The following is a 15,165-nucleotide window of genomic DNA, read 5'->3' on the forward strand; positions in this document are numbered from 1 at the left end:
CTGAAGCAGCTGTTAAATAATACAAATAGTTGATCACTTCTTAGTATCTCCATTGAGTCAGATTAATTGAGGAGAAGCTATTCTTTGATGAATGCCTTATTATTACTATTTAAGCTACGCATAAACTGACAACTGAACAAAATCTTGCAGCAAATTGAATGCATCTCAGCTAATGTATCCAACATGGAGGAGGACACAAAAGAAAACTGATGACAACTGCTGTGACCTCACTCTAAAACCTTCTAAAAACATAAAAAAGCTCTAAGTCCCCACTTACTAAGCAGATTTTCAAGGTCACCTTTATATTGTACTTTTACATACAAGGATTTAACTAACCTTCAAATAGTTCAGCAATAATCTAATCTTGTCTGGGAACAGCAACAACAAAAGCTCTGAAGGCATTTTGAAAGCTCATCTTAGAATATGAACACCAGTAGATTTAAATTAATATTTTGATATTGATATTATTTATTATCACTTCTGGCCTTAGACTTTGAACCTGGCAGAATGATACTAAAATGCTGCAAGCTTCAACCTGCCCCTGTATTGTGCACTACTGTTATGGTCAGTGTGTTCATAACCTCTGATGGTTAACAAAGTGCTATTTTCTCAAAGGGTATTCTCTATCTAGGAATTAAAGACTGTATGCTGCCATATATCTACCTAACTGCCTGCAAGTAGAAAAGTAGTCAGTCAGTCAGTAGGTACTTACTACTAGGATGCAGAGCAATTGAATATGCAAAGGGAAATTGTTGGACAAGTAAGTAAAATTAAGGTAAGAAGAGGATGATGTGAGGCTAACAAGAATTAAAAAAAATAAAATTAAGATCAGGTTGGAGAAAAAAGGTTGAGAAGCACAGGGTAAACAAAATAATCCTTTATGAAGCTGGCATAAATGACTGAAAATTTTCACTGGTTGCATCTAGTTTGTGTCTGAAAGTTCATATCTGAATGACAGCAAGTCCATTTCTGACAGATATAATGGTGATTCAGCACAACTTCAGACCCTCTGGCTTTATCACTGCTTTTTACTCTCTAAGGAGATCAGCAATATTGTTGATGCTAGCTTTTTGCTATTCCACTACTACACAGTTTTGACTATATTATTCTTGTTGCCTTACCTCTGATCCTTCCGAAGCATTTCAAAGAGATTAAGGATGCAAAAACTATCTGCAAAATTTCTATAACAGAATTGGAAAAGATTGCCCTGACAGAAACATACAGCAACTGCTAACTATGTGAGTCAGTCACAGAAACGCTGTGCATGTGGTGGGATTCAAATATTCATCTTTATGTCAAGTGCAATCCAGTTCTGTGCATATTATTGTGGCAAAACCTCTGTCTATTGCAGTGCACAGAACATGAACCTCTGAGAAACTCTTTCACCACTGCACACTGTATGGGTTACTTTAATCACTGATGTAAGAAACTGCACTTTCTGAAAGAGACAGTTTGGCCATAGCAGTTGGGTCTGAAATGATAGTTAACATACAAATGACTCTACCAGATGCATTCCTGTAATTACTGTCCGAGATGTCTTGCACTGGTTCTATAATGTATTTGCAATATTTTAGCCTTTCTCTGTTCCAATTCTCTTTTCACAGATAAGAGTAAATTGATTTCTTTATATGGTTGATTTTCTTCATTAAAATCCTCAGGGCTTGAGAACTTGTAGTATAGCAGCAATATACACTGTCATTTTAGCACTTGGAGTACTCAGGCAATGTATTAATAGTAATATGAAATGGTGTGTTTTTAATTTAATCAAGCACATAATTCCCGTATCTGATTTTCATGGAAGGGAGACTGGAGTGTTGCTTCCTGTGTAACACTGCCTCTGCAAACACCCCTGCCACACTATATTCTTGCTTGGTTGCTGTTTCACCTTACACCAGCCTTCAGTTTTATGAGAGACAGACTCTTTCCCTACTCTTGTCTAAGACAATATGTGGATGGATACAGGGATAAAATAGGTAAGATAGGAAAGGAACAGTTGCCTCACTGCATGGAACAACTAGGTTTTCCACTTTCAGCTTTAAATAAACTCTACTTTGAGGGATGACTGCTTGATTAGTTCCAGTATGTGCATGTAATATACTAAGGATTATTCTGCTCTCAGGGGATACTCCTTGTAAGTGTCTGTAAATGAGGAGGCCTAAATTCTCTTCTCACAGTCCCAGAATTAACGTTCAAGCTACCATGCTTTTTCATCAGTATCCTTAGTGGAGATGGGGAAGCAGAGAAACTGAAGGAACCAGAAAGACAGTACTAAATCTAAAATTGAGGTATGCATCACAGCGTGACTGTACACTTAGTAGCTTGTTCTTAGATATATCCTGCTTAGGAATTGCTTTAATTTTAGGCACAATTGTTACTGCTTCAAACAGCACTCTGAAGAAATCTGCAACATGATTGGAATCAAATTAAATTTTATGAAAGAGAAAATCAAAAAGTTCCTGAATGAAAAACAAATGCCTTGTTAAGAAATTATGGTAGAAGGACAATCCCATACTTGAAGTATCTGATGAGAATCATAGAAAGGCTTGGTTTGGAAGTGACCTTAAAGATCATCTAGCTCCAAACCCCCTTCACAGGACCTGGTTGCCCAAAGCCCCATGCAGCCTGACTCTGAACACCTCCAGGGATGGGGCATCCACAGTTTCTTTAGGCAACCTGTGCCAGTGTCTCACCAACCTCAGAATAAAGAATTTCTTCCTTATAGCTAATCCAAACCTACCCTCTTTAAGTGTAAAACCATTACTTCTTGTCCTATCTGTACACACCCTAAAGAAGAATCCCTCCTCATATTCCCTGTAAGCCCCTTTTAATAGCAGCAAGGCTTCTATTAAGGTCTGCCTGAGGCCTTCTCGACTCCAGGCTGAACGACCCCAGCTCCCTCAGCCTGTCTTCATAGGAGAGGTGCTCCAGCCCTCTCATCACCCTTGTGGTCTGGACTAGTTCTATCAGGTCTATGTCCCTCTTATGTCAGGGGTCTCAAAGCTGAAGGCAGTACTCCAGGTAGGAACCATCTTTCATTTCATCAGAGCCAGGTGGGAAAATTCTTCTCTACAACGAGTTTACACTAGAACAGAGCTAAGGGTGGTGAAGCAAAAACAGCTCAAGGGGTGAAAATATTTCTAAGAGACAATAATTGAGAAGATGACGAGTTAGATTGTAAACTGGCAGTTGGGAGGGTTTGAATATGAGCTAGGAAGTGCTCAACATACAAAATACATAGCTATGGGATTGAGAATAGAAGAACAGAGCACTGAGAAGTATGAAGAGGGAGACAGTTTTGCTAAGTTTCTAAACAGGTATTTTATAGACTAGTACTTGTAAATCTACTTAGTTATGCATCTACAGCAAGATTAAATATAAAATTGATGCTTAGCTATATTTTAAGACTTCAAAATCCTATAATAAAATTAGCATTTTGACATAGGTCACAACAAGAGTAATTATCAATATAATAATATTATCTATACAATTCATCTGACAAATCATAGCTACACCAGACTCCAAATATGCTGAGCTTGCTCATCACTATAGTTACTGTCTTTTTTCTCCCTTGAAGCACATATCAATTCTTTCCACTCGTATCTTCAGTGATAGTGACTTCTAAATCACACACAAATAACAGGAAGCAATGTTATGCTTCCACACAGCTATTTCAGTACTACCAAAGAAACTTTGATTATAGTTAAAAATGCAAGAATACTCTTTCAAGCAAAATAGTTCACTAATGAACTACTATAGGCAAGGCATTTATATATTTAATTATTTTCTGCATTTACCACTATTTGATTTAAGCTACACAGCACCACAACAGAGCAAACTTAAGTTTTTCGCTGTATTATTTACATGCATGTTTACATGTATGTTCTTATCCCATTATAAGTGTAAAGGAAATCAGGCCTACTTAAACTGAAACAATTATCCTAATTCTTAATCCGTACCACTCTGGTTTTACTGACACTGTAGTTTGTCAGAATAATGTCAGCTGCCTTTTTTTAATCAATAAATCATTTCAGAGGTAGGCTGAGAAAACACAGCAGAGTAGTTTATAACTGCACATTGCTGTTTCGGGGACAGAAAGCTTAAAGAAATTGGGACTTTACTGCAAGACAGAAGCCAAAAAGTGACTTTAACTTATTCCTTTCTTCCTAACTGCAATTAACACTTTCAAGGCCCCACCTAGGTACCAGACCTTAGTAACTGCACTAAGGTCTTCAGAATTGGTTGCTCTTTCTGATCTACCCTATGAAGCTTCTGCAGTACTGGATTTCTATTGTTTTAATAACAGAAGTCTACACGACACAGTAGACCTTTGTGTTCAAAAGCATTTACTCATGTTTAATGCTTTTCTGCTTTTTCAGGCTGGGAGATGAGTGGTTGGAAAGCTGCCAGGCAGAGAAGGACCTGGGAGTGATGGTTGATAGTCGGCTGAATATGAGCCAGCAGTGTGCTCAGGTGGCCAAGAAGGCCAATGGCATCCTGGCTTGTATCAGGAACAGCGTGACCAGCAGGGCTAGGGAGGTGATCGTCCCCCTGTACTCAGCTCTGGTGAGGCTGCACCTCGAGTACTGTGTTCAATTTTGGGCCCCTCGCTACAAGAAGGACGTCGAGGTGCTTGAGCGAGTCCAGAGAAGGGCGACGAAGCTGGTGAGGGGCCTGGAGCACAAGTCCTCTGAGGAGCTGCTGAGGGAGCTGGGCTTGTTCAGCCTGGAGAAGAGGAGGCTCAGGGGCGACCTTATCGCTCTCTACAGGTACCTTAAAGGAGGCTGTAGCAAGTTGGGGGTTAGTCTATTCTCCCACATGCCTGGTGACAGGACAAGGGGGAATGGGCTTAAGTTGAGCCAGGGGAGTTTTAGGTTGGATGTTAGGAAGAACTTCTTTACCGAAAGGGTTGTGAGGCATTGGAACAGGCTGCCCAGGGAAGTGGTGGAGTCACCATCCCTGGAGGTCTTTAAAAGACGTTTAGATGTAGAGCTTAGGGATATGGTTTAGTGGGGACTGTTAGTGTTAGGTCAGAGGTTGGACTCAATGATCTTGAGGTCTCTTCCAACCTAGAAATTCTGTGATTCTGTGATTTAAGTACCAGCTGAAGCTGCTTGAACTGACATAACGAATAGGGTTTCAGAGAAATTTTAAGACACCATGTATTTCTAAAGGAAGAAGGAAAAACTGTTTTAATGTTTTGCTTTGTGCATTTATATATCAAAATGCAAAGTACATGAGTGTTACCTTTCTCTGTTACTAGCATATGTACAGTGACACTTTCTATTTATTTCAGATGGCATCTTTTGCTCCTAAATATTACAGAATATCACATAATGGGGTTGGAAGGAATCTTAGAGCTAATTCCAACTGCCTTGCCATAGACCGGGATGCCACCCACTAGATCAGTTTGGCCAAGGCCTTGAACACCTCCAGGGATGGGGCATCCACAGCTTCTCTTGGCAACCTGTTCCAGTGCTTCACCACCCTCTGCGCGAAGAATTTGCTCCTAACCTCTTTTAGTTTAATACTATTTCCCCTTGTCCTATCATTACCTACCCAAGTAAACAGTCCTTCTCCATTCTTTTTACAAGACACCTTTAAGTATTGAAGAAATGTAGTAAGGTCTCCCTGGAGCCTTCTCTGCTCCAGAGAACATCCCCAGATCTCAGCCTTTCTTCATAGAAGAGGTGCTCCAGCCCACTAACCATCTTTGTATCCCTCCCAGGTGCAGCACCTTGCACTTGGACTTGTTGAACCTCATGTAGTTCACATGGGCCCACTTCTCCGGCCTGTCCAGGTCCCTTTGGATGGCATCCCTTCCTTCTGTTGTATCAACTGCACCACTCAGCTTGGTGTCATCTGCAAACTTGCTGAGGTGCAAGTCTATGTCATTGATGAAGATATTGAAAAGCACTAGTCCCAAGACAGACCCCTGAGGGACACTGCTTGTCACCAGCCTTCACCTGGACATGGAACCATTGACCTCTTTGGGTGTGGCCTTTGAGCCAATTCTTTATCCATGGGAATGGTCCACACTTCAAATCCGTATCTTTTCAATTTAGATATTAGAAGGTTGTGCGGGACTGTGTCTAAAGTCTTACAGAAGTCCAATATCTGTTCTACTACTGAATTACATATTTATCTAAGCAAGAACCCTTTATTATTTTTACTCTCTGTGGAATAAGATTTCAAATTCCTGTTTTATAAAATCTTTTCTTATCTTTCTGTAATCTTTAATTTAAAAAAAGTAACTGTTTTTATAGTGTTTTTCACTGTTTGGTATTAGAATATTTGGAAATAACTTAGACTGGCTTACACTTACTGCTCAGTGCCAATGATGTTTTAATCATATTTTATTAATAAAAACTAGAATGCTTCATTTAGGATATGGGCTATTATTGACAGCTGAGGAATTCTATGCCCAGACTTGCCTTTGAGTTGTGAACTCAAGATGTCTCTGTGTCCTAGAACAAAAATTCTTGCCACTCCCAGAAAAATTCTCAATTTTGACATCAGCTGCAGAGTGCAAGTCTGCATAGATTTCCCTTAACAATGGCTCACTGTCCAGGTGGAGATCAGTAATGAGTGGTGGTCCTCAGGGGTCAGTATTGGGACTGGAGCTGTTCAATGTCTTTGTTAGTGACATGGGCAGTGGGATCAAGTGCACCCTCAGCAAATTTGCCAATGAGAGCAAATTTTTTGCTCATGAAGCCCCACCTGGAGTGCTGCGTTCAGCTCTGAGGCCCCAAGCCCAAGAAGGACATGGACCTTATAGAGTAAGCCCAGAGGAGGTCCATGAGATTAGAGGGCTGGAGCGTCTCTCCTATGAAGACAGGCTGAGGGAGTTGGGGTTTTTCAGTCTGGAGAAGAGAAGGCTCCAGGGAGACCTCATTGTAGCCTTCCAGTACCCAAAAGGGGCCCACATGTAAGCAGGAAAGGGATTCTTTGTCAGGGGTTGCTATGATACCTCAAGGGGTAGTGACTTTAAACTAAAAAAGGGGAGATTTAGATTATATATTAGGAAGCAATTCTTCACTCAGAGGGTGGTGAGGCACTGGCACAGCTTTCCCAGACAAGCTGTGGATGCCCCATCCCCAGAGGTGTTCAAGACCAGGTTAGATGGGGCTTAGAGCAACCTGATCCAGTGGGAGGTGTCCCTGCTTGGGGGTTTGGAGCTTGATGATCTTTAATCATCTTTTCTACCCTTCCAATCCAAACCATTCTATGATAAACAAGACTGTTATAAACCAAAATCAAAAGTTTTAAACAACAAGTGGTTTCTCTGTTAAGTGGGGCCAAGAGGTTAGGCTGTACCTGATTACTTGTCCATTTCCTGAACATTTCAGCATTTATTGTCTCTCTTTACAGGCTATTCATACCAACATCATATCAACAACAGGCCCACAGGAATAGACTGGTTTAATGGTCTACTTGCTGTCAGAGTTAACTAAGTGGTTCTGTATCTAATTGGTTGCTTGTACCTGCTACTGTTGTTCCAGTGGAGGCAGGATAGACAAAAGCTTCTCCAAGCGTGTTAGGACTATTAAGCTAGTAGCTATTAAGTGGGTACTGTACATACTCAATGGTTGCTGGCTAAAATGAAAAATACATCAGAAGCACGGCCAACAGAGAGCAGAAGGGAGATCAGAAACAAACATGATTTATTTGGGATTTCATAAAAAAAAAAAAAAAGTCAGGAAATGTTAAAGACAGGACAATAAAGAATGCAGTGAACTTCATCTAGAAGGAAAGCAACTATGACTGTGTGAAATGCTTGCTAGAAGCTAGTTGAAAGTCTTTGCTTTTTTCCTTTACTCTCTAGTACTATTTTTGTCACAAAAGTCACAGACATTTTTTTTTCATGAAAATAGAAGTAAAACATGACCGAGATACCAGGATTGTTTAATTTGTGCTTGAGGAAAACAAACCTTCAGAAAAAAATGCCAAGCTTAAAACACTCGTTCTACATTTTTACTGAATTTTTCAAAAGGGCCTAAAAGAGCTAGATGCATGAAACTTCAGTCAAATATAACAGGCATGTTATATATAACAGGATGTCTAGTATCTTTATGTCTGGGGGAGAGTGAGTACACAGCTGTGTGGGGCTCAGTTGCCCACCAGGGTTAAACCACAACAGCTGCAGATAACAAAAAAGTTTAAATGCCATCACAGATGATATGAAGACAACCAAAGATTCAGACGTAAGCTTATTGCTTATCTTTCAGCAGTCAGATAGACTGCTCACTAGGAGCCAAAGCAGCAAAAAAAAAAAAAAAAAAAAAAAAAAAAAAGATCCTTTTCTAATCATATTCCAGACACTGCAACTGGAGAACCCTTCAGAACAGAAAGGGGAGCCATTATAGAATCATAGAATCATAGAATATCCTGAGTTGGAAGGGACCCTTAAGGATCATCAAGTCCAACTCTTGACACCGCACAGGTCTACCCAAAAGTTCAGACCATGTGCCTAAGTGCACAGTCCAATCTCTTCTTAAATTCAGACAGGCTCGGTGCAGTGACCACTTCCCTGGGGAGCCTGTTCCAGTGTGCAACCACCCTCTCTGTGAAGAACCCCCTCCTGACGTCCAGCCTAAATTTCCCCTGCCTCAGCTTAACCCCGTTCCCGCGGGTCCTGTCACTAGTGTTAATGGAGAAAAGGTCTCCTGCCTCTCGACACCCCCTTACGAGGAAGTTGTAGACTGACCATTAACTTACTTTATATTGAGCTCTACTTCACTGTCTTTAAATTCACTTATGTAAATATAGAACTTGTCTCCCTGGGAAAATTTACTCTCTCCATTGTGGAATATTCAATGTGAAGAAGATTTTTTTTTCCTCTTATAAGCATGAAAAACAAGTAGTATGCCATTCCCCGCGTAACATTAGAAAAAAACCCTTCATTATTAACACCATAATTAATAGGCACATAGATTCTGGAAGGATTTGCTTTGGCAAGGTACTTAAGCATGTGTCTCATTTAAGAAATACCTCAATGATCCTCTGGTTCTTTAAGTTCAGCATTTATTAAAGTCTCTTGCTGAGAGTCAGTCAGAGGAATTACAGAAAAAAGCCCACCAGAAACAGTTTGACAACTTACTAAGTAGACATCCAAAACTGAAGCATTATCATTTTCCGTCTCCAGTGTGCTCTGTTCTGAAGTCAAATAGATGGCACTGTCTTCTAAAGTATACGTTGAACTTGAAGGCAACCCTTTACTAGAAAGAGAAGGGAGACTACAGTTAACAAACAATACAAGCTGCAGACGAGCTCTGTCATGGCTGAAATTTTTAAATTTCTCTCTTAAACATACAAGCTTCAAATACTTGAAAAGAAGAAAAGTAAATCAACAAGTATAGGTACCTTGACAAAAGATAGTTAATGGGGGTCTCATAAATTACTAGCAAACAAACCACACAGTTTCTACTTCGGAATTAACTAAAATGTTATCAAGAAGTAATAGAGTTCCTAAACTCTATTGAAAGAATTAAACTATGCCACAGTCAGTGTGGGATAATTTCATTAATTTCAAAAGAAGCTACTTCCACATTTAGCAGTATTTTAAAATGGGGAGAAAAAAGAGATTCAGTAATTAAGCAAAGTAAGATTGGATTTTCTCGGGTAGGTAAGGGATCACCTGCAACCAGCAGTTCAGATATGAAAGTAGGAGATTCATGGAGCAGATACACTTCACAATCTCAATCACAGATATGATTTCTGTTCCCTACTATGGAGAAAGGATGTGAAACTAGAGATGGATCTGCACAGTAATCTTGTTTTGTTTTGTAAACACTGAGAACCACAAAGCTGAAATTGTCAAAGGTGTTTTAACAGAGTTAGGCACCCATTACCATTCATCTACAAGCTGCCAGAAAGTAATATACTCCAGGCCACCCTGAAAACCTGACTATCAGTTTTGCAGACCCATATTTCAAATGGTGTTCGTTACCTATTTACACATGAAATAAAACAAACAACTCAGCATTATAACTGCATATCAAAACATGGTTACAGCCATCAGTCCATAAATGAGGAAAGGAGAATTAGTTTTTCTCTCCCTTTGCAGTACTTCATACTTAAGATATGTTTCAGATTGAGCATAATTTCAGAAAGGATGAAGCTAGTATCCAAAGTAGAAAACAATCACAAGTGCTCAACAAAATAATGAATCATTAGTCGTCCTCACGTCATATTAGTATTCAGTGCACAGCACTACATTTACCACATCATAATGCTCCTTTTACTATATAGCATATTAAGCATCTTTTCAATAGTGAGACTATTTCATTTGTCCCAAAGGTGATCCAGCTCCCACTGACTCAGTACCAGTTTTCTAACACACTGTTTGTATTCTATTAACCAACATTTCAGTCACATTGGTCTTCTGCCAAGGCTCATTTTCCTGAAGGGGAAAGGACGGACAGGAAGGAAAAAATGGCTGTTGCCAAATGGTGACTATGTTTTATAATTTCCCACGAAATAAGTGCTATCATTAGACATACTATTCTTGGTAAAAGGAAGAAAAAAAAAAATAATCAAGAATCAGTTTTGCTTGCAGAATTTTGACACTCCATTCAGGCTTCAGGAGGTGCGAAGGCACCATATATGAAAACCACATGACAGAAGACAAATGTGCACAGAGCGACTACTACTGCTATAAATATATGCAAAGCCAATGGTCAACCATTCTTTCTGGGAAACAGTGTTCTGCATTACCAAGAACTAGTCAGGCAGGCTGCAGTGCATACCTGTCTTTCATTCCTGCATCATTTTAGGTTTAAAAGGAAAAAAACAGTTTAAATAGTTATTCACTTCATGTACATAGGCCACATCATACACATAGATCATACATCTTACATGATGTGTACATACATCATGTACATAGGCCCTCAGTAAGTTCGCAGATGACACCAAGTTAGGTGCGTGTGTCGATCTGCTTGAGGGTAGGAAAGCTCTGCAGGAGGATCTGGATAGGCTGCACCGATGGGCTGAGGTCAACTGCATGAAGTTCAACAAGGCCAAGTGCCGGGTCCTGCACCTGGGGCACAATAACCCCAAGCAGAGCTACAGACTGGGAGAGGAATGGTTGGAGAGCTGCCACGCAGAGAAGGACCTGGGAGTGATGGTGGATAGTCGGCTGAATATGAGCCAGCAGTGTGCTCAGGTGGCCAAGAAGGCCAATGGCATCCTGGCTTGTATCAGGAACAGCGTGACCAGCAGGGCTAGGGAGGTGATCGTCCCCCTGTACTCAGCTCTGGTGAGGCCGCACCTCGAGTACTGTGTTCAGTTTTGGGCCCCTCGCTACAAGAAGGACATCGAGGTGCTTGAGCGGGTCCAGAGAAGGGCGACGAAGCTGGTGAGGGGCCTGGAGAACAAGTCCTACGAGGAGTGGCTGAGGGAGCTGGGCTTGTTCAGCCTGGAGAAGAGGAGGCTCAGGGGCGACCTTATCGCTCTTTTTAGGTACCTCAAGGGAGGCTGTAGCGAGGTGGGGGTTGGCCTGTTCTCCCACGTGCCTGGTGACAGGACGAGGGGGAATGGGCTTAAGTTGAGCCAGGGGAGTTTTAGGTTAGATGTTAGGAAGAACTTCTTCACTGAAAGGGTTGTTAGACATTGGAACAGGCTGCCCAGGGAAGTGGTGGAGTCACCATCCCTGGAAGTCTTCAAAAGACATTTAGATGTAGAGCTTAGGGATATGGTTTAGTGGAGGGCTGTTAGCGTTAGGTTGGAGGTTGGACTCGATGACCTTGAGGTCTCTTCCAACCTAGAAATTCTGTGATTCTGTGATTCTGTGATCACTGCTACCTTTACTGCTGTTATACACGGAGTGGTAATTCGTGTCGAGAAAATGGTTGATACTAATAAAGAAGGGGGAGATTTGGGAATGTGGCCATGGGGGTTGGAAAGCCCCATGGTTGAAGATAACACCAGACTCTTAACGATGAGGCCATCAGGAATGTAAAAGAGTTTAGAGGGAACAAAGAAGGGTGATTCAGGGGACTCCATGCAGTCTCCTGTTGCTTGTTCTCCAGCCGTTAAGGCATGGAAGTTGCTGGGTGTTTGCTGTTGCTGTTATATGCAAAGTTGTTTGATCAATGAAAAGTTGTTTTGAAAAGAACTGCTGTGGGGAGAAGGGTATGAGAGGGGAGCCTGCCCTCAAGATAAAAAGAAAGGCAACACCATGTGATGAAGTTATGTCATCAATAAAGCAGCAGGAAAAAGGAGTGAAGAGGAACAGGCTGGTAGAATGGAGACCAGGACGGGAACAGGCACTTTGATCGCCTTATGAAGATAGGTTCGGCCAAACTCGGCAAACCGCTCAGAGAAGCTCATACAGAAAGTCGCTGGAAATAGGTGCACCAGAGCTGGGAAGCTCAAGCTGAGAGAAGCGGAGCCGCGCACACAACTGCCCCTCGCTGGTAAGCAGCTGCGCATTATGGGGAATCATGTGTCCTTAGGAACAAAGACTGTCCTGGTAACCTTACAGCTTATTCTCTTTATTAACAATCAGACAGTTTATGATCCTGACACATGGGACCAAACTGAGGTCAAGGTGTGGGACTCTGCAACTAAAACCGACAAGATTGCAGTGGGATTGCTCAGCACCTGGCGAGCAGTCTCTGAGGCCTTAAAGAGCCGTGTGGGACCACAGTCAGAAATGTGTGGTTTGCCCGACAGTGCGGGAGCTGCGGGCTCCTCTGCTGATCCGACTGCTACAGCCATTGAAGGCTTTTGCTGTTACGCCCCCTGCTGACCTGGACGTGCCTTTTGACCCAGGCCTATTGGCCTTGAAAAGGAGATGGGTATGTTTTCTTCGATCTGGGAAGAACGGGATACATAAGGCCTGAAGACCGAGTTGCTTCACAACTTAAAGCAAGACATATTGTTCAAAAGGAATGGAAAATAAAGACTGTTAAGTCATGGAACTTAAAGGATTGTTTGTTACCTTTTCTGATTGTAGAGGCATACTCGGGTTTCATATGTAAAAGCAATGTTCTGTATATTCAGAATGTTTGATTGTGTGTGTGTGTTGGTGGAGCACAGACTCTCTGCACACCCAGCGCTGTTTACTTGGCTTTTATACCTTTTATAGCTTTTATACCTTTTATAAGTATAAATATTACAAAATTCAGATTGAGTTGAGACTTCATTTATAACATGATCATCCACAAGTGTTCTCCACTCTGCTGTTGCCCTCAGAAAGAAAAAATAATGCCATCACAGCAGAATGGGGAAAGCCTTATTCTTCTTTCAACTACATATTACATGTTGCTTCAATCATAGTCAAATTTTCTTTCCCATGGGGATTCCCCCACTGTCTCAGTGCATCTGTTCATGAATTAAAGCTTTCAATTCTTTTTCCTCCACTTAGTTGCTTATTTACATTCAGTTTGCATGAATTTAATTATATTTTAATCAAACTCAAGCCATTTTTTTCTAAGCTTCAGAAGCTAAAGGTAGTGGGTGGACAGACAGAACATTTAAACATAACACAAAAATTTGCCTATATAGAAAAGCAGATGCATAAAAGGTGTGTATTTCTTACAGCAGGAAAGTTAATACTTACAAATCCCTTACAAAAACAGCAAAAGCTTTTAACTCTTGTTTTCTGAGCTGTTTTAGCAAGGATTATTTGATAAAATGTCAAGTCTTGGGATATATCAGTTCAAAGCTAGGGAGTTTCAGGAAGTTTTGATGATGTAAAAGAAAAAAAAAACAATCCCTTAAAGACTTACAAAATTTCCAGTGGTCTGCAATGAAAACAAACAAAAAAACCTGCAAAGTTGTTACTTGAAATTGAAATGCAGCAAAGTAGAGGAGAGAGAAGGCAGAGGTCCATTCTGCACCTTACATAAAGAAGGTACAGAATACATAAACAAGAATTATTATATTCTATATAGGTTATTTTCCTAGGCTTAAACACATCAGGTAATTCAGTAATCCTCCCTATATAAGCCACAGGTTCTTTGTGTAGGTGTACAGACATAGAGGCAACGTAACCCTTTATTGGGGTTTATTGCGATTTTATTCAGGTTTGTAACTGGAAGCTGTGAGACCTGCTGTAAGATAGACTGGAAGGAGAGTTTGTTGTTTTTTGAACAAAATGAAGCAAAAAAGAACTGTTTAAAACAAGTCTAGAAGCACCTGTAAAAGCATCAACCTTCTCCAGTTCTTTGCAATTATAAAAGCAATGTTAACTGAGACAACAGTCACAATGCTCAGGACATTCCTATTTATCACCTTTAATTTAATTCATCAGTAGTCACTATGAAAACTTTACCTTCAGACAAAAAAATACATCTGGTATCACTTCTGCCAGATATAATATGTAAGAAGTGCCTCTCCTAAAGTAAAGCAAATAAACTCTTTCAATTAAGGGTATTTAGACTCAAAATTGAATATATTTTCTTGTGGAAAACACATCTTTTAAATCTTTTAATTACTGAAATTGCTCCATGCCACATATAAATTTACTTGAGGTGGAGTGGAAAATCTTGAAAGCCTACATTTGCTGAATAACTTATATCACATGATGTTTGTTCACTTTCTCCTTTGTACTTCCCTATTGTAGATGAAGTTCTTTCTGTGCTGAAAAAATACAGCCATCTTCCCCCCCTCACTCCTTCTTTTGCCACTCCTTCACACTGCCAGGGTAACACCTGAAATCTCCTCTAACTCTTCAAGGACTGAGGAATAGCTTGGTGAAAAACAGTCAGCTGACAGTCTGGACAAACGCTCCTAATAAGCTATGTGTCTATGACTGCTGCTCAGTCTCCCCATTTTGCTGAAATCTCAAATCCCTAACCACTGCTCTGTATTATCTAACAACTGTGCTAGTTCTAATCCATACCAAATCAGGATTATATACATTCTCCTCACATGATAAAGCCTCAGAAGCCAACTCCAACTCGGCAAGTCACCAGTGGATAGCCACACTGGCAGCAGCTCCTCACTTAAACCACAAGTGCTAAGCACCTTCGAGGTGATAATGAGCTCCTTTCTTGGATAAAATGCCATGTGTCTCTCCTTGGAAAAAGATCAGATTCATGGCTGATAGAAACGGGGTAGTTCTGAAAAACTGAGGTTACAAATGTGTGTCTCAAGGTATTGAGATGTGTGCCTCAAGGTATTCAAAAGTATCATTGCTCTTTTTTAATGGGGCATACAACA

General features: G+C 40.7%; 1 protein-coding gene across 1 annotated transcript in view; it reads right to left on the bottom strand.

The window, feature by feature from the left end:
- PIP5K1B (phosphatidylinositol-4-phosphate 5-kinase type 1 beta) overlaps positions 1-15,165 on the bottom strand; it is a 74,724-nt gene that overhangs the window by 720 nt on the left and 58,839 nt on the right. Inside the window, exon 13 of the mRNA XM_084304739.1 lies at positions 9,098-9,215. Coding sequence (XP_084160865.1) covers positions 9,098-9,215 — 118 coding nt within the window. The remainder of the gene's footprint in view (positions 1-9,097; positions 9,216-15,165) is intronic.

Source organism: Netta rufina (genome assembly GCF_964035555.1).
Source record: "Netta rufina genome assembly, chromosome: Z".
Lineage (NCBI taxonomy): Eukaryota > Metazoa > Chordata > Aves > Anseriformes > Anatidae > Netta > Netta rufina.